Below are 19971 nucleotides of genomic sequence, written 5' to 3'. Positions count from 1 at the left end.
GCTCCCTCCTGAGAAGCACCAGTGCCAACCACAAGCTGACTTTACCAGGACTTTGGTTCTCCGAAGTGCAGGTAGTTGATGCTGTACAGGTCCATGTCCTCAGTGTGCCAGGCAAAGGACGTCTTCCACATGCCGAAGTACAGGTACGGGGTGTTCACACCTTCGATGGTGATCCCACTCTCCTTTTCCACCAAGTCCAGGATTGTTCTCAGCCGGCCGATGTTCCACTCGTCAACATGCTGCGAAGGGAATGACAGTCCAGGGCAAGTCACGACGCATATAAACGGGGGCTCTGAACCGACAGATCACGGAACAGGTCACAGGTGAGCTAACGAAGACACAGAATGACATCAAAACAGCATGGACGTACAGACCACACCACCTCTCACCCCTTTTCACGGCCACCACGGGAAACGACACCATTACACTTCTGAGGGGCAAACACTACTCGGCGAGCACCACAGTGCACGAAAGACGAACAGAGAAGTGACAGCCGCCTGTTCTACACCCCAGGAAGTTTGGACTGAAGCCAAAGAAACTATGTCAACATAGGAAAAAACTCTTAAACCATAAAAAATACAAAACATGGGCCCTGAACGGTGTGACTCAGTTGGTTGGGGTCAACCCACAAAGCCAGAGTTCAGGGGTTTGATTCCCAGTCAGGGCACATGCCTGGGCTGCAGGTTCAGTCCACAGTTGGGGCACACAGAGGCAACTGACTGATACTTCTGTTCTCTCCCACTCTTTCTCCCTCCCTTCCCTCTCTCTAAAAATGAAAAAAAAAAATCTTCAAAAAAAAAAGTACAAAACATGCAAATTAACTATAACAATTTGTGACTTTTCTAGGCCTCATTTCCACGGAGCAGTGTTTTCGGTAAAAAGTCTACAGTGTCGCCCAAGTCCTCCTCCTGAGCTGCGACAGTGGGGTCAGCTAGCAGCCCACCGCCCACAGTGCATTACGGATTATTGCGCCCTGCTCGTTCCCCGCGTCCCAAGCCCTTACCGTCATTCAAGTCTATGTTTCATTTCCCGCCACCCAAAAACTGTCCTCAGCTAACTTGGAATTCACTTTTTAAACTCCTTCCTTCCAATAACTTACAAAAGCATTAAAATTAATCTGAGTGATAATCCCTGAAATGCCCCCAAAATTTTTTAATCACCCAAAAAAACAGTCCAAACATTCCTTCCTTTTATATCCCAAGCTGGTGCAATTGGTTAAAACAGCTTTTGCTACAGAATCTTGTTTCCAGGTTCTGAAAATCTGAGTAAGTTTCTCTTCTTAAATATACACCCCCCCTTTCATTAGATTAGTCAGTGATCCTTCTTTCCTGCAGAAACCACACTGCCTCTCCCCCAACAACTCCTCTTTCCTTCCCCCTAACAAGTCATTTTCTGTGATCCCACCCTCTCAAGAACTCATCAGCCACCACCCACAGACTATTCTAACAGCCCTGGCGAAGAACGCCACATTATCCGATTCACAGGTAGAGTAGGAGAAGTTACATTCACTCACATGCAAAAATACCCCCAATTAAGTGAGCACAGCACATCGGCTGGTGGTAGATCGTTCCTTTGTTCATCCGCCCATTCAGCAAGCAGCCCTGGGGGCCTACTAAGCATTGGGCAGATGAAATGGCCTTACATTACAAAAATGCTGCAGAGAGTTGCCAGTGAGTCTCACCTTTTCATAGAGAGTGCCATTCACATCTGCACCATAGATCGGAGGATTGAAAGTAAGATTTTTCCAGTATTTCCGTTCAAGCTCTTCAAATTCACTATAGCGTGGGGTACAGTATCTTTCAAAAGTAAAAAAAGTGTTAATCACTTAAAAGGAACTAAATTCATTAGGCACTATGAATAGCACAAGACACAACTCCGTTCCAAGAACAAGGTATTTCAAATTAACTTGACATAATCTTGGTCTTCAAGGCTCCAAGACACAGTAACTCCCTCAACATCCCTTCCATGAGCTCTTGGCCAAAGGAAGGTAATTAATGTACATGAAGTTGTAAGCCCATCTTCCTTAAGAAGCATGGTACCTTCAAATGTCTTAAGAGAATCTACTCAAGTTATACCCCACTAAGATCAGGAGTGGACTGGCCACCCAGCGAGAAAAAAACTTACAGACTTGTAAGATCCAAGAACTGCAAATCCCTACAATTGACCCTTGAACAACACAGGTTTAAACCGCTCAAGTCCGCTTACAGATGGATTATTTTTCTATAAATGGATTTTCTCTTCCTTATGATTTTCCTAATAACATTTTTTCTCTACCTTAGTTTATTTTAAAAACACAGTATATGATACATAAACAAAATGTATTAGCAGACTGTCTGTGTTATCAGTAAGGCTTCTGGTCAACAGTAGGCTGTTAAGTTTTGGAGGTGTCAAAAGTTATATGTAGCTGTGGCTGGTGTGGCTTAGTGGACTGAGTGCTAGCCTGTGAACCAAAGGGCTGCTGGTTTGATTCCCAGTGAGGGCACATGCCTGGGTTGCAGGCCAAGTCCCCAGTAGGAGGGATGTAAGAAGCAACTACTCATTGATGTTTTTCTCCCTCTTTTTCGCTCTCCCTTCCCCTCTCTCTAAAAATAAATAAAATAAATAATTACTTTTTAAAATTTATATGTAGATTTTGACTTTACAGGGTGGGTGGGGAATCAATGCCCCACCCCTACATTGTTCAAGGGTTAACTGTCTATACACAGACGACCACAAAACCCAACAGCCTGTGAAGAGCTGAGACCCAGGCACCGTGCCACTTCCCTGCACTCATGCAGAGGAAATGAGGGCACATTTGTATTGTCACTGCTATATTCCAGCACCCAGCGCAGTGGCTAACATTCAACAAACAGTCATGTTTAAAAGCAAAAACAGTTTAAACCCACTTAAAAATTAAAAAGAGTAATACATAAACCCAATAGGTATTTGAGCCCTGGCTAGTATGGCTCAGTGGACTGTGCACCGGCCTGCTAATGGAAAGGTTTCTAGTTCAACTCCCGGTCAGGGCACATGCCTGGGTTGCGGGCCAGGTCCCCAGTTGGGGGCTTGCGAGAGACAACCAATTGATACTTCTCTCACATACTGATGTTTCTCTCCCTCTCTTCCTCCCTCCCTTCCCTTCTCTCTAAAAATAAATAAAATCTTTAAAAATTAAAAAAACCTTAAATAAACCTAAGAGGTATTTGAAAAGGCATCCTATAACTCAAAAGGCAAACGAGTATCATAAGTGGTTAGAGTGGAAGCAAAGATCAAAATGAAATTGTGTGGAGATAATGGGATGAGTAAGGGAAAAAACCTCACTTTTTTAATATTTTATTGTCAACCTGATGAATAATAAAGTTTAGAACTCTAAAGTTCTTTTTGAGATATAAATAACTCTTCCACCTCCCACTGATCTGCTTTATAAATTAAGATTTTTTACCTATTGTGTTTTGCTGACCAGGCAGATAGAAATCAAGGGTAAGACTTTGTTGTATTTGGGATGAAAAGAAAAGACACAGGACTGGTTAATTTAAAAAGAAAATAAGTATTGTGAAAGAAGAAAAGGCCTACCATATGTTGACGAGCAGAGGAGACAGGCACAGGAGGCCGAGGCCTCCGTGGAAGCCCATGTGAAACAGGAAACAGGTGTGCCGGGTGCTGCGGTCCCCACAACCCACTGCCCCCACCCCCACCCGGCTCGAGATCAGACACAAAGGATGACACAGCCTTTCATCTGCAGAGCACGTCACACTTCTTCAACATGCCTGCACATAAATTATCTCATTAGACAGCAGGTTGGCCAGCAATATAGATGTTTTCAGTGTCAAGCTGTCAATAAAACTGGAAGACCGTATTTAGAACTGCGATAAGCCAGAGGAAAAGGCAAAGCATAGAATAGAAACAGCAAGATCTGATGTGAGAGAGGGAGGCGATAACGCGCATGAAGTCACGCTCCAAAAGTGTGAAGACTGGTAAGTTACAGATGTAGCTCGGGGCTTGTTCACAGTGAAGGCGCAACACGTCTGACCGGCTGAAACAAGACATGCAAAGATCAGAAAGGCTCAGGAGAAAAAGCACGGGAAGAGGGAGGAAACTCAAAATTAAGGAGCAGCACAGGGAGGGAGACGATCCAAAGAAAAAGACTGAGAAGGGGCAGTGAGAACTGACAAGAGACAGACAAAATTTGTTCACTGTGCACCTGAGGTCAAATGAGAGCTAAATGTTACAAACAGCAGGGAAAAACCACCAAAAACATCAGACCCAAACAAAGATGTTTCTAACAGAGATAAGAAGGTACAGAAGGGGAAGAGTGGAGTCAGAGAAAACAGCAACCAGTGTGGCAGTTTACCCACACAGTGGTCATGTCAGAATGGAGGGACACGGCACTTTCTGGGCTGTGAGCATTCTAAGCAGCTCTAAGCACGATTCAAGACAGAAGGACCCAGAGGAAGGGATTCAACTACTAAGGCCACTTTCAGATAACCAGGTGGTATCAATACGTCTGGCAAAAGTTCATTTTGAACCAACTCCAACTTTCTCCTTTGGAAATCTGCCATTTACCAGAGTCGAAAATTACTCTACTTCTGATGAAGAAACAATGGGATTACTTTTTGCGAGAATATGGACAAAACTGACACAGTACCAAGAGGAGGAAATGCTTCCAAATAAAGGTCAGAAAGGGAGGCAGAAGCTAGAGCTGAGGAAACTGGCCTTCAGTGTCTTCAGCCACAGTCTTGAAGACAGCGATGACAACAGGCTGGGAACTAGACATCATGACAGATAAAGACAGAAACGTGTTCTCACTCACTTATCACTATTGGCTATCTTGCGGAACTCTCGAACAGTCATGGCTTTCTTCTGTATGTTGTACTGAGTAAACAGGCCAGACTGCCCAGTCACCAGCTGCTGGATGGGAGCGGGAATGACCAGATCGTCGATGTCATCATAGGACACTCGAGGCTTCCACTCCTTTGGAGGAACAACCTGTAGAGACACAACAAAGCGAAAGCTCAGAAACCCCGTGAGCTGCTCAGTGTCCAGGAAGTGTGGAGGCTGCTGTCCAATGTAACAGTCAATTTTACTCAAAGTTGCTTGGATTTAACCACGCTCATCCAAACACAGGAAGTCACACTGTCATGTTAACCCTAATCTCGTCCTGTCACCAGCTGGCTGCCTAGTTGCCATGATGCCTTAAGGAAAGTGATACTTGCTTCTCAGCCTCAGTATCGTATCTTACCAAGAGGGGAGGCTGAAGATCTGATTCTGTCTCAGACTAACATAAGGTCCACATGGGAAGCCAAATTACTACCAGAGTGCTGGCTGAGTGAAATGAGAAAAACAGAAGGTGAATGGCACATCCACTCAATGACAGATAAAAAGCCACTCAAGCACCATCTTCCTCGGGAAGATGGAAGCACCACAGTAGCTACCCTGAGACCCTGGCTCTTTATCTCCCCTTTAAAGATGCCAAGCAGCTCTGCCCTTACCTAAAAGGGAGATGCTTCAGATGTTAATGAAAGGAATTAACTTGCAAATAGGACAGCAGGCACTCAGCTCATCACCCTGCCTGGCTTTCAATAAACCTCAGTTCTTCCAGCATTCACTTAGGAAGTCTTCCCACTGTCCTGTCACAAAAGCCATTGCTGAACAAACCCACAACTCACCTTGGCCAGCCCAGCCCGGTGAGCTCCTTGGGATTCAATAAAGGCAATGTACCGACTAAAGTTCCGAAACTCCTCCATTGTTGGATAAAAGGTCATTATCCGGGCGCTGGGATTCAGGGTTTCGGATTCGGAAGCCATCTTCCCTCCTTTCTGAGGTCACTTTTGTCAAACAGGAATCTGAAGAAATGCATAAGAGCATAAAATTATATACAATGTAATTAAAATTAAACACTGGGAATATCAGTGCTGAAAACACTAAAAGATGATGTAGAAATTCTGAAGAAGTATTAAGACCTCGCACCTAGAATCTGCCTCTAGGTAAGTTACTTAAATGAACTAAAAATACAGACAAAGGCTCTGTTTAGAAGAACATAATGTATCAACACTGCATGTATTCAAATATTATTTAAATGGAGACAATGTTTCAGCTAAAAAAAAAGGGGAAGAAATCGGGATATCTAACAATACAGCAGCACTGCCCATATCTTACACTTATCTTTTCAAGTTGATCCCTTGGCCACACCTTGCTAATTGCTTCCCAGAGTATTCAACGTAATACCCTATAACCAGATTTTAAAAGCAACCTATGAGTTCCCTTCTCAGAAACAGCTTTTAAATAGGATTCTAGATTCCTAAGAAAAGTTACTTAGCTATGAGGTTACAAAGTTTAATGGTTAAAAAAAACTTTGATATTAGTAGCTCTAGCTATGATTTTTAAAACCGTATCTAAACCACAATGCAGTTTCAACAATATTCAATGAAGTCAAGCTAAAGACTGGTTTAATTGCACTGCACCCAAAACTCAAAGGACAAAATTTAAACAGGCAATAAACTGGCAACACAGGGCAAACTTCATAACTGACTGGAAAGGGGGAAATACTTTGTTTTTAGATGAGGACTCCAGCTAAGTGGGTACATTCCCATTATCAAGTACTACAAAAGACTATTACGACTGAATAAGAACCAAGCAGATCAGCTCAAAAGAACCAGTTAAGAAGCAAAAAGGAAACTCTAAACTCCCCCAAAGCCATGGCAGTTCAGTTCCAGGAGGTCCCTTGAGAGCTAGAGAACTCAGAAGGAAGGAAACTGCCTCCAACCTACCAGCAATCTAGTAGACAGCATGGAGAACTGTATGAGGTATGAGAGAACACAGGGTCCTCTACTAACGCCTCTCAGACTGCCATTTCACCAAACATAAAGTGTGCCCTGGCCAAGTGCTCTTCATGTGCCTTGCCAAACCATGGCACGGCAATATAGTATCATCCCTGTTTTACATACCAGGAAATATGCCCGCAGTCCCGTAATGCACTCCTGATGCTCCTTCTATTACTCTATGCTGCCTACATAATAACCTCCACCTAGACCAAGCACTTTAAAAGGGTAGATCAAGTGCGGAGGAACCTGAAGTATAATTTTGAAGACCCTATTTTTTAAAAATACAAAACACCTTACTTTTGCAAATTTTACCAAAAGATACAATCACGTGAAAACAGTGCTAGGGTCCATAGCCTCTGGCCTTACTCATCTTTGTATGCCTAGAACCTAGAACAATGCTCGGCACAGAGTAGGCACTCTGTAACTGCTGAATAACTGATTTCCTTGCCCTCATCTCCGATGCTCATTCCCTTTCTTCAACCCTTGGATTCCCTTCCCCCAACCTACTCCCTGGGGACAGCTCGGGTTCCCTGACACCTTTCTCCCATCCAGCAACAAAGCCTAGTGGTTTGAGAGCACCGGCTCCGAAGTGAAAGCAACTCTAAATACAGATCCGGTCTCTGCCATTTATTAACTGTGTGACCTTGGCTGTGTGAGTTTCCAGAGCCTCAGTTTCTCCACCTGTAAGATGGGGGTCCCAACCTCCTTGCTGGCAGGGTTGCTGTAATTAACTCAGATGATGCAAGCAAAATGCTAAGCACTAGGCCCGGTACTTAACCACTCTATAAAGGTAGCTATCGCTAACAACCACTTCAAACTCCCGCCCCCTCCCCTCTCAGCCGCTCCCGCGGGTATCGCTCCCAAGGCAGCCCCCAGCTCCCAAGTCCCCAAACCTCACCATGTAAAGGTCCAGCCCCTCTCGGCCCCGCCGCCTAGAAGAGAGGGGCCCGGCCGCAGGAAGAAAATACGGCCCAGTGGACCCGCCCCCCTTTCCGACGATCATTGGTCATAAGAAATTGGAAAGGGCCAATCTCGGGATGCACTTTAGAAGCTCCTGCTTCCATTGGCTGAAAACCGTGTCCATCACTCACCCCTCCCCCCCCTCCCCCACCGGATCTCACGGTCAAGGCCGAAGGAACAACAAATCTAAAAGATTACAAAACCCTGCGGTTCTCACCTAAAGCCCACCGGCCCGGCCGGGCTAAGGCCCAGTTTCTGCTGTCGCCACTAGCCGATCTCACTGCTTTTCCTTCTAGCAAAAGAAGCTCCGCCTCCTCCAAAGTCGGTCTCGGCGCAGCCGCACAGTGCTTCTCAGAGTCAACCAATCCGAGCCCCACTACAAGCAACCCTCAAAAAACCAATGAACACGCGCTGCGGACGCTCCCAAGTCCCGGTTTATGAATCTGTTCAGCCTATGAGAGCCGGCTCGGGCTGTTGCCAGGAGGAAACGCCGCACCACTCGGGACCGCGGCCACTGAGCATCTCCGCTAAATGCGTAGTGGGCCTATCACAGGCAGGCTTCTGGCGGCCCGTAGCTAATCGGGATAGAAAGACGCGAGTGCCTAGAAATGGGATGGTGGGAAGGGGTGAAGGAGATTCCTCTAACGAAAGGTTGGGGCAGAACCTTTTGGGGCTGAGTTAGTACCTTGCGTGAGGTAGAAGCGTGTTAAGATCCCTTAAAGGGAAGCTTCCGAGGACAAGGAGTGCCTGATAAGGTGACTAACTTGTCTCGGTTTTTAAAAAGCGAAGTCCCATCTTTTGGGAATCCCCTCATTCGCCGGCCTACCGACGACGCTTGAAGGGAACCGCTCCTGAATTGGCAAGGAGCCCTGCGGGTTATTAGGACAGATCCTAAGGGGCGATGTCCTTAAAGTCATTAAAAAGCAGTTCCCGAGTGAGCGAGAATTTGGTGGTCATTAGGAGGAGCTCTTGGGGAAGAGATCCTGGGAGTCGTTAGACGCACCGTGGGGGAGGGGGCTTCTAGGAGTCATTAGGAGCGGTTCCTGAGGAGTAGTAAATCGCCATAATTAAGGAGTTCCCAGATTGTCAAGGGGGATGGGGCAGGGGGTGTAACAGGACACTCCGATGGGTCAAATAGAAAAGCAGCATTCTCACAACCAGTCATTAAAAAAGTAAAAGTACAAAATTACCCATAAATAAGTAATGCTGTGGTAACCTGGAAAGAGCTATGGAGTCAGATTTGTGTTCCAAACCAGTGGTCCTCTGATTGTGGAATTTCGAGTCAGCAAAAGGGAGCAAAACACTACTATTAGCCTTGCAGTATTGTGGTATAGATGAGAGCTAACACATGCTGAGAAAAAGGATGGCATTACATACAATGGTGCGACGTAGACCAGTGGTGATAAAGCCCATGCTTTCCCCCTCCTACCCCCAGAAGCAAATTTCTGTTTCCAAAAAGACAAGGGAAATGACCATAGTGGTGGGGGCGGGGTAGTTAACCATGAATCTTTCACAATTATAAGGTTTTTCTCTCTTGACCTAGTAAGGTAATACATTAGATTGTGATGGGTCTCGATGTACATGATACCATAAAAATTGCTGTGACTCTGAAGAACCCAACTTGGGGGTTCTTCCCACCAAATCACGCCACAGAAGTCACCTCTACTGTCCTTGCTGCTGCCACCAAGCACAAAATTCAGCTTGCTTTGGACTCCACCGTCCTGGAGGTGGATATGGTTCCTAGCCTTGCTGTTACTACCAGCTACTCTGTGAATTTAATCTCATTAACATTTCCTGGTGCTGCCAAAAAGGATTTTCTAGGGTGGCTGCGGCTTTGTATCCCTAGCTTTCAATTGGTGTGTGCACGTGAAAGGTGGGGCCTGCATCAAGTTCTCTTGACACCCTCCCATTTCTCTGACCAGCTTATCTTAGTCACCTTTTGAAGCTTATCTTTCCTTTGCCACTCCCTCCGTGTTGATACACAAAGCAAAAAGTCAAAGGCGTGGTTACCTTTGGATAGGTAATGAAGAGATGGGGAACAGGGGCTGCACCAATAGTGCTTCTGAGCTGTTGGGAATGTCCTATTTCTTAATCTGGATGGTGGTTTCTACACTGGTCTGTTCACATTTTTATTTTTTTTAAGATTTTATTTATTTTCAGAGAGAGGAGAGGGGGGGGAGAAGAGACGGAAAGAAACATCATTGGTTGCCCCTCCCACACCCCCGACTGATCACCCTGCCCACAGCCCAGGCACGTGCCCTGACAAGGACTCAAACAGAGACCTTTCAGCCGGCTGGCCAGTGCTCAATCCACTGAGCCACAGCAGCCAGGACTGGTCTGTTCAGATTGTAAAAATTCCTTGAGCATATAAGTTGTGCATAGCATTCAATGTACATGATACCATAATTTTTTAAGTTAAATTACAAAATTAATAAATTTTTTAAAGAAAATCAGGTTGATGTTCTCGTGGTTATGTCCTTTGCCCTCTTTTCTCATTCTACAAAGTATTCTTAGGTGTTTCTGGTTTCACAACTTACTAGCAGTAGTAAGTTACTTAATTTCTCCAATCCTCAGTTATCTAATAACTAAAACTGGAACAGTACTTCCCTTTCTTGGTTGTGAGAATTGAATGAGATAATGCAGGTAAAGCACTTTGACACTGAATTGGCATGTAGTAAGTGCTTAGTAAATGTTACTTGCACTGAGGGATGATGACGATGATGGTAATGATATAAAGCACTTAGCCCATAGATTGAAACAAGAGCTCAATACACATTTGATCCAAGGCTTCCCTCATATGCGTGCACTGACGACATCCACTCTGTACTCCGGCACACGCTTCTCTCCCCTGAGTTCAGATCCATACATTCTCCTATGTCTAGATCGCTCCCCTCCAGGTGTCCTACAAGTACCTAAAACTCACATGCCCAGTAAAGAACTGCTCTGCCTCTCAAATGAACTTCACCTCCTAAGTGTCCTATCTCAGTTAGCAGGGCACCATCCACCCAATCACCTAAGCCAGAAACCAGTAAGCAACCAGGGACTCCTTCATGGGTCCGTCACCTCACTCTGCACAGAGTTCCACAAAGTAAGTGTTTTACAAGTGCATGAGTGTTTACAGGCCCATCTTCCTCCACTGGTCAAAACTCTCTTGAGAGTATCATGTCAGTCCCACCCGGTGTGGATTGAGTGCCGGCCTGCAAACCAAAGGGTCATGGGTTCGATTCCCAGTCAGGGCACATGCCTGGGTTGTGGGCCAGGTTCCCAGTGGGAGCACATGAGAGGCAACCACACATTAATGTTTCTCTCCCTCTCTTTCTCCCTCCCTTCCCCTATCTCTAAAAATAAATGAATAAAAGCCCTGGCTGGCATAGCTCAGTGCATTGAGCTCACACTGCGAAGCAAAGCATCGCAAGTTCGATACCCAGTCAGGGCACATGCCTGGGTTGCGGGCCAGGTCCCCAGTGGGGCCACATGAGAGGCAACTACACATTGATGTTACTCTCTCTCTCCCTCCCTTCCCCTCTCTAATAAACAAACAAACAAACAAACAAACAAACAAATAAAAATAATAAATAAAGTATTTTTAAAAAATAAAAAGAGTATCATGTCAGTGTTATCAGCAGTATCCTTTAGAAATGTGTTTCATTGCCAGAAATAGAACCCTAGCAAGAGTGGCTTGAACAAACATGAAGTTATTTTTCTCATGTGACAAGAAGTCTGAAGGGGGCATTTATTGACATTGACTTAGTATTCAGCAAAGATGCCAAAGATGCAGGCTCCTTCCATCTTCCCCTGTCACATTTATAACCTGGGTTTGGCCTTCGTGTGTGCACCTCACAGTGGGAGGGTGATTGCTGCGGTCCTAGGCATCCTGCCCACATCCATGGCGATGAGGGAGAAAGGCAGCACATCAGAACACCTGTTCTTCCTACCAGATGAAGCAAGAAGTCTCCCGGAATCTGCTCACCTGTTACTGAAGGCCCACTGTTACCTAATGAGTGGAACAGTCCCTTTCTGCCCTCATGGCGTTTACAGTCTAGTGAGGGAGACAGGCATGAAACAAGTATTCAGGCAGATAAAGAAAATCACAAAAGTTGTGCTTGCTATGGAGGGAACAAGACGGGGGAGACAGCTTTAAGAGTGACTTGTTAGCCATGGTGGTAGGATCTGGAGATAAACTGTCGTTTTGTCCAATGCCTAGCATATAGTAAGCATTACATTGGTAACAATAATGGTAATATTATTAGTTTTCAAAGTTAACTACAGTTAGTCAGCCCTTATTATGTTCCAAACACTATCCTGAAAAGTTTAATACCTGTATACACAAAAGTTGTTTACGTCGTCATTAACATTTTTTATAAAAACAACTTTATAGAGGTATTATTTAGATACCATAATATCTGCCCATCTTAAGGGTATAATGTAACGATTTTTAATAATTTACCACCTTGTGCAACCAGCACCCCATCCAGTTTGAGAACATTCCCATCACTTCAGTAAAATCTGCCACCTCAGTAAGATGCCCGTGCCCGGTGACCAGCACTCTCTGCCCCCACTGCCAGCCCCGACCACCATACATCTACTCTGTTCTTATCGACGTGCCTTTTCTGGACATTTCAATTAAATAGGACCGTACAATATGTGCTCTTTTGTGTCTGAATTTTTTCATCTAGCATAATTTTTTCTGAGATTCATCTAAGTTGTAGGATGCATCAGTATTTTATTTCTCTTAATGTTGAATAGTATCCCATTGTATAATATATTTTTTAAGATTTTATTTATTTTTAGAGAGAAGGGAAGGGAGAGAGAAAGAGGGAGAGAAACATTGACCTGCAACCCAGGCATGTACCCTGACTGGGAACCAAACCCTCGACCCTTTGGTTTGCAGGCCAGGGCTCAATCCACTGAGCCACACCAGCCAGGACCATTGTATAATATTTTTTAAGGGTTTGTTTCTTTACTTTTAGAGAGAGAAAAAAGGAGAGAGATAGAGAGGGAGAGAAACATCAATGTGTGAGAAATACATTGATTGGTTGCCTATCACATGCTCCCTACTGGAGACCTGGCCTGCAACTCAGGCATGTGTCCTGACTGGGAATCAAGCCCGTGACCTTTTGATTTGCAGGCTGGCACTCAATTCACTGAGCCACACCAGCCAGGCCACTGTAGTATTGACATTTGGGTTGTTTCTACTTTTTGGCTATTATGAATGGGGCTATCAACATTTATGTATTTATGTGCAAGTCTTATTGAAATATATGTTTTCATTTCTCTTTGTTAGTTAATTAGGAATGAAATTTGTGTTGTACAGTAAATTTGTTTTTTAACAAACTGCCAAACTGATTTTCAAAGTGGCTGTACATTCCCACAATATAGGAGGGTTCCCGTTCACCATATCTTTGCCAGCATTTGTTATTGTGTGTCTCTGATTACAGCCATTCTAGTGGGTGTGAAGAGGCATCTCATTGGGGTTTTAATTTGCATTTCCCTAATGACTAATGATGTTGAGCATCTTTTTACATGCTTATTAGCCATTCATATATCATCTTTGGTGAAATATCTATTTATAATCTTTTGTCAATTTCTTAAAATGGGTTGTTTGTCTTAATATTGAATTGTAAAAGTTCTTTGTATATTCTGGATACAAATCCTTTTATCAGATATTGGCTTTGTAAATATTTCCTCTCATTCTGTGTCTTGTTTTCTCATTTTAATAGTGTCTTTTGAAGTGCAAGAGTTCTTAATTTTGATGAAGTCTAATTTAACAGTTTTCCTTCTTTTATGTATTGTGCCTTTGGTGCACTGACATTAGCATTTATACAGTTCTGCTCTGCCTCCAAAACCTATCCAGAATCCAGCACTTCCCTCCACCGCGAGCCACCCCCCCACCCCCCACCCCCGCCCCGTGCAAGCCACCGTCATCTGAAGCCTGATGAGGATAATTCTCCCCGCTCCTGCCCTTGCTCCCTGCAGTCACCTCAGCAGCAGAGTGATTCTTTAATACTTGAAGCCAGATCATGTTACTCCTTTAAAAACCATCAAATAAATGACTTTCATCTCATTCTGGAGGGACGCCAAGTCCTTAGAATGGCCTACAGGCACTCTCCCTCTGGGAAGCACAGCCTCGCCTTTCCCTTCTTCCTCATCCCTCCAAGCAGTTACACATTCCTTTCTCTCTCCTACACTCCAAGATCCCTCCTGTATCTTTCTAAATAAATTTTTCTCTTATCATTCGAAAAACAAAATGGCCTACAATCCCCCCACGCCCCTGGCCTTGTCACCCCTCCCCTACTCCTCCAGTTCCCTTTCCCCCACGTGGGAGTGGCTCGCTTCCCCATCTCCTTCCGGGCCTTGCTGACACGTTACCTCCTCAGCGAAGCCTTCCCTGGCCACCACTTTACGCTCTATTTTTCTATTCTTTAGCTCCACCCATTAGAATGTCTTCTCCATGAGGCCAGGACTCTGTGTCACCATGATCCCCATCACTAAGGACAGCCCTGGCTCTCTGCATGAGCTTACTAAATACTTGTTGAGCCCTGACTGGTGTGGCTCAGCCAGTTGGGCATCATCCCACAGACTGTAAGGTCACTGGTTCTGGATGGTGGATCAGGGCACAGGCCTGGGTTTCAGGCCCGGTCCCCAGTTGGGGGAATGTCAGAGGCAACCAACCCATGTTTCTCTCCCTTTCTTTCTCCCTCCCTCTTTCTAAAAATAAATAAATAAATAAAATCTTTAAAAAAATACTTAAATATGTCTTCAGTGAATAAATGACATTCCTTAGTTTCATCCTCACAATGAACTGTCGAAGATGGCATCGCTACTGACTCTACTTTAGAGCAGAGGAACCTGAGAGGCAGGAAGGTTAGGCGATGTGAAATGAACACTGGATCTGCGGCGATTCGTTAAATAAATGAATGAATGATGAACTGAATGAGTAAACGAACAGTAAGGATGGTGTCTGTGCACTGATGATGCCTTTGGCTTTCACCTCCGGGTCAGTCGCATTCCGCCTCTTGTCTGGGGGCGCTAGCTGGTGAACAGAACATTTTCTGTTTCTGGAGCTTTGCGGGTCCTGGTCAAAGGGCCCCACAGGAGCTGCCCAGAAAAGAAGCCCTGATCCCTAAGCACAAGGAACAGGTTGACATAGCCCGACCTGCTCAGCCTGGTTCACTGGGAAGAGGGGTGGGGAAGGGCTTCAGCAGCCAGGCCAGGCCATGTAAATACAAAGAGAATTCAGCCTTAACTCAGCCTTGCAGACAAGGCCAAGCTGGAAAGACCAGGGCCTTCTAGCCTGTGAAATAGAAACATACAAATATAAAAATGTTTACAGGCAAACACACACATACTCACAAATCCACCCTGGACCTTCCGGTTAACAAAAACATAGTCTTTCCTTCTAGCTCTGATTGCCTCACCCGCGCTGGGGAGGACGGCTCAGCGTCACAGGGGATCCCTTGGAGAGCAGCACAAACAGGCACCCCCCCTGGGCCGTTTCCTTGTCACCCTCAGTCCTCCTTCGCTTCCACAAACTGTTCTGTTGGGTTTTCGTTTTGTTGTCACCTGAGCCACCAAAATATCTTCACCTCAAGGCTAAATCCCATCCATTCCTCAAGACTTCACTCAAATTCCACCCATTTGTGCCTTTTTAAATTTAATGATTTTATTTTACTTTTAAAAAAGATTTTACTCATTTATTCCTAGAGAGAGGGGAAACACGGAAGAGAAGGAAAGATCCATGTGTGAGAGAAACATCAATCAGTTGCCTCTCACATGCTCCCAACTGGAGACCTGGCTGGCAGCCCAGGCACATGTCCTCACTGGGAGTCGAATCAGCGACCTTCTGGTCTGCAGGACAAGGCCCAACCCACTGAGCCACACCAGTCGGGGCTAATTTAACAATTTTAAAACAAGCACCTATTTTGTACTGGCTGTGGGGATATAGAAATGAAGACGACCCTGTCCCTCCACGTGGACAATTAATTACTCAAACCTGACAAAAGCCCACGTTTGGCCCTTCCCTAAGTCTGCTCCTGCCTCAGTGCTCCCCACCTCAGTAGAGGCACCAGTATTCATGCAGGTGGGCAGACACTCTCGATTCTTTTCTCTTGCAGCCCATGCCCAAGCCTATTGGCCTTACCTTTGAAACTATATGGCGAATTCATTTTTTTTAAGTCTGTCACTACCACCCCACTTCAAGCCCCAGCACCTTTCACCTGGACCACTGCAACCACTGTCCCTCCTATCTGTTTCCCAAACATCAGCCAGAGTGATGTTTCTACAAAACAAAGCAGAATTCATTGCTCTACTGAAAACCCTTTAAAAGCTTCCTGTGTTCTCACTGTGAGTCCCAAGTCCCTGTCCTGGCCTGGGGGGCCCCTGCACATTCCCCACCCCATCCTGCCTCATTCTTCCTTCACTCTCTGGGCTCCAGCCGTGCTTGCCTCTATTCTGTTTTATATATATATTTTATATTTATATATTTATGTATATAAATATATGTAATTTTAAATTTTATTTTTAGAGAGAGGGGAAGGGAGGGGGAAGGAGAGGGAGAGAAACAACCATGTGTGAGAGACACATCCATCGCACATTCCTCTTGCGCGCCCCCGACTGGGGACCTGGCCTGCAACTCAGGCACATGCCCCACCAGGGAATCAAACTGGAGACCTTTCGGTTCACAGGCTGGCACTCCATCCACTGCGCCACACCAGGCAGGGCTCTACTCTGTTTTTCTAAAAGGAGCTGTGCTCCCTTCTGCCTCAAGGCCTTTGGCTAAAGACCACTTCCTCACAGAAGCCTGACTCTTGCTGTGGGGGTCCTGCTGTCCTGTACTGCCCTCATGGTGTTAGGTGCTTTTCCTGCAGAGCACCTATGGTTTTGCAATTCTATTTGTGTGTAAGATTTCCGTGGCTTATGTCTGTTTCCCACAGACTAAGCCTCAAAGAACAGGGACTTTGGCTTTTCTCTATTTGAAGTCCATTGTCCTGTGCAATGCCTGGTTCATAGTAAGTGCTCAATAAACATTCCTGGTACATTGCTTGTAGAAAGAATGGATAAATTAAGCCACATAGATTGCAGCTGGCGTAGTAGTTAGCATGCAGCCTTTGGAGTCACACAGATCCAGGTTCAAATCTAGATTCTGTACCCTTCCTAGCCATGCGACATAATGTGAGTTGCTTGACCTCTTTGAGTCTCAGTCTTTAGCTGTAAAAGGAGATAATCATACAAGCTTCTATTCAGGGCTGTTGCAGGGATTAAGTTTCAGCAATGCAGGTAAAGTGCATGTCACATCCAAGTGCACAGTAATGCTAACAGTGTTACTATAGCATGGCGGGAGCTCAGACAGGAGTGACTGAAGAGTGCCCTGAAAATGTGCCAGAGAGGAGGCTACAAAGGGTCACCGCTGGAAAGGAATCTGGGACACAGATCTTTGGGAGGAGATTGAAGAGCACCCCAGTTCTGGGGCCAACCCCCCCCCCCACCGGTCCAAGCTCAGTCCAGGTTCTGGGTGACCTTTATTTATTTAAAAAATATTGTCGTCCTGGCTGGCATAGCTCAGTGGATTGAGCGTGGGCTGGGAAAAAAGTGTCCCAGGTTCGATTCCCAGCCAGGGTACATTCCTGGGTTGCAGGCCAGAACCCCCAGCAACCGCACATTGATGTTTCTCTCTCTCTCTCCCTCCCTTCCCTTTCTAAAAATAAATAAATAAAATCTTTTAAAAAAATATTGTCGTTGGTAAATCTGCATCGGAGCCATTCCTACCATTGGGGTGGGGGATGGGAAGAAAAGCAGCTCCAGGGGGAGGTTTGGTGTGGATGCAAGTCCCTTCTTAGGTGAGGTGGCAGGGGGACGGGAAGCCCCTCTCACAGCTTACTAGGATGTATACTCAGGATGGAAGGAAAATGTGGGGCCTCCTGAGAGGAGCTGGGAGTGGAGACTGGGGGGCCAGAGAAAGGGCTCAGCCAGCCCCAGCTATGGGCCCTCTTACCATCAGATTATTTCTTGCCTTAGGGCCAGGTCAAACACCTCTTCTCTGGTCCATTTAGCAAACATTTATCTAGTCGCTACTTTGGGCCAGACTAGGCTGGGAGGCAAGTGAGACATGGCTCTTGGCTTCGAGAAGTTCCCAGTCCAGCAGAGGAGACAGATGAATCAAACCACAATTATCATGTCAATTTGCATTTCATTTCTGCACTGAGGCCTGGAGGATTTCTTTGGCATTCCACCCCCACCCCCCGCACCGCCCCCTATTTTAGTATGTGAAGAGCAGAAGAAAGAAGAAGAATAACAATTTCAGCACACTGCTATGGTTACTGGACCAGCACTACAGTTTAATGTGAGGCCGTCTGGCTGGGTGTGGGGGAGGAGGGGCTAAGGCAGGATTCCCAAAGGACTTGGTTTTGGATGAGGGGCACCAGGAAGGATGCCAGGCTCATACAACCACAGCATGGCGTACTTCCTCACCACTGACACATTCTTGCGAAAAAAGTGAATGTCAGTGGTAGCAAACCAGAAAACGCATTTAAAATAGGGAGCATCACTACCGGGAAAAATCACTGCTGACGTTTGGTGTATACACTGCCAGAGATTCTCTAATTTTAATGCTCATACAAATGCACTAAGGAACTCTCAAAATACAAATTCTGTTTCAGTAGGTCTGGGGCTGGGACTGGGATTCTGCTTCTAAAATGCTCCCAGCTGATGCGTATATGTATTTTGGGTTGTTTCCAAATTTTCAGTATTATGAATGATATCGCCGTGAGTTTTTGCCCATAGATTTAAAAAGTATTTGCTTGTTTCCTGTATATAAATTCCTGAATGTATATCACTGGGTCAAAGGTAAAGCATAATTTAAGGCTTTTGATAGATACTGGAATTGCTCCTGTAGTAAGTTAGAACCAGCGTAGACCCCCACAAGCAGTGCGACTGCCCGGTCCCCCCGCCCCCGCCAATACTGACACATAACTATTGTCAATTTGTTAAACAACAGGCCCTGATCTTTTATTTCAGTGTGCATTTCTTCAACTAATGGCGAGGCTCTGTAGAAACAAAACACAACAAAAAAGAAGACAAATTTTAAAAAGGAAAGAGAAAAATAAACAAAAGAAAAATAGTAAGGCTCTGTATCTTCCATAGTTTCACAAAACTTGTGTATCTTTTGTAAATTGCCTATTTGTGTCCATGCCTACTTTTCTATTACGATATTCACTTTTGTTCTTGTTGATTTGAAAGAAGCTCTATCGATTAGGGATGTTACCCTTTACTTTTTACAAATGTTTGGCATAGTGTGCTTAAGAAAAGGCAAGTATTTAAATAAGGCTGGGGCCCTGGCTGGGTAGTTCAGCTGGTAAAAGCATTGTCCGCATAGGCAAGGTCGAAGGTTCGATCTCCAGCCAGGGCACATACACGAATCAACCAATGCATGCATAACTCAGTGAAATAACAAATCGATCTCTCTCTCTTCTCTCCAAAATCGATAAATAAGTTTTAAAATTTACATAAGGCTGGAATTAAGGGTTCGAGAAGAGGTAGGTCGAGTGTCATAGAAGAGTATGCTGAGTTTCAAGTTCCAGACTGTCATCACTGTGGATGCTGAGAGGCCGCACCCAGCTTCCTCGTGACACTGCGCTGTCCTTCTGGAACCCGGGTGGCTGCACTCATCAGGCAGCGTCTCCTCCCTCCCAGCGGCTTACTTGGGTCCCAAGGCTTCCTTCAGACTCCAGCCGGCTTTCCTTCATCTGACACACACTCTTCAGATATGTCATTGTTTACTTTTTCAAGGAACACTGACACCTGTAACCCAAATTGAGGGAGGGGAACTTTCCAAAGTTCAACTAATGTCCATTTGGCAGAACGCCGGGCACTAGCACTAATTAATTTTAAAAACCTACAAAGGTAATGATGGGAGGACTAGCTGTGTCAGGTCATAGAACAAAACCACAAACATTACATGAGTGGTTCTGGCCTGGACAAGACAGACAGATGAATGAAACAGACTTGAGGCCCAGAAGTAACCTCTGTGCTTAAAACTTCGTATGTGATTTTCCTTTAAAGGAGGCATTACAAATCAGTTAAAGAAGAAGAGGGTGATCTAAAGTAATTTTGTGGGGGGGGGATTTAGATATTCATATGAACCATACACTAAAATATTTTTTAAAATAAGAATTCCAAAAGAGAGTAAGCAATGGCACTGACTGGTGTGGCTCAG

General features: G+C 45.2%; 1 protein-coding gene across 3 annotated transcripts in view; it reads right to left on the bottom strand.

Moving 5' to 3' along the window:
- KDM4A (lysine demethylase 4A) overlaps positions 1-8175 on the bottom strand; it is a 39557-nt gene extending 31382 nt beyond the window's left edge. Inside the window, exons 1-5 of one of the 3 annotated variants that reach the window (XM_028511581.2) lie at positions 7978-8175; positions 5646-5822; positions 4790-4965; positions 1682-1796; positions 46-239 (exon numbers count right to left, since the gene is read on the bottom strand). In XM_028511581.2, coding sequence (XP_028367382.1) covers positions 46-239; positions 1682-1796; positions 4790-4965; positions 5646-5783 — 623 coding nt within the window. In that variant the 5' untranslated portion in view covers positions 5784-5822; positions 7978-8175. Of the gene's footprint in view, positions 1-45; positions 240-1681; positions 1797-4789; positions 4966-5645; positions 5823-7693; positions 7801-7977 lie in introns of those variants that run through there. The other 2 variants (XM_028511582.2, XM_036025908.1) reach the window with 2 other exon arrangements.
- Between the last annotated feature and the right edge of the window lie 11796 nt (positions 8176-19971).

Source organism: Phyllostomus discolor, chromosome 5 (assembly GCF_004126475.2).
Source record: "Phyllostomus discolor isolate MPI-MPIP mPhyDis1 chromosome 5, mPhyDis1.pri.v3, whole genome shotgun sequence".
Classification (NCBI taxonomy): Eukaryota; Metazoa; Chordata; class Mammalia; order Chiroptera; family Phyllostomidae; genus Phyllostomus; species Phyllostomus discolor.
Note: the sequence above shows the minus strand (reverse complement) of the source record. Positions and strands in the feature narration are given on the sequence as shown.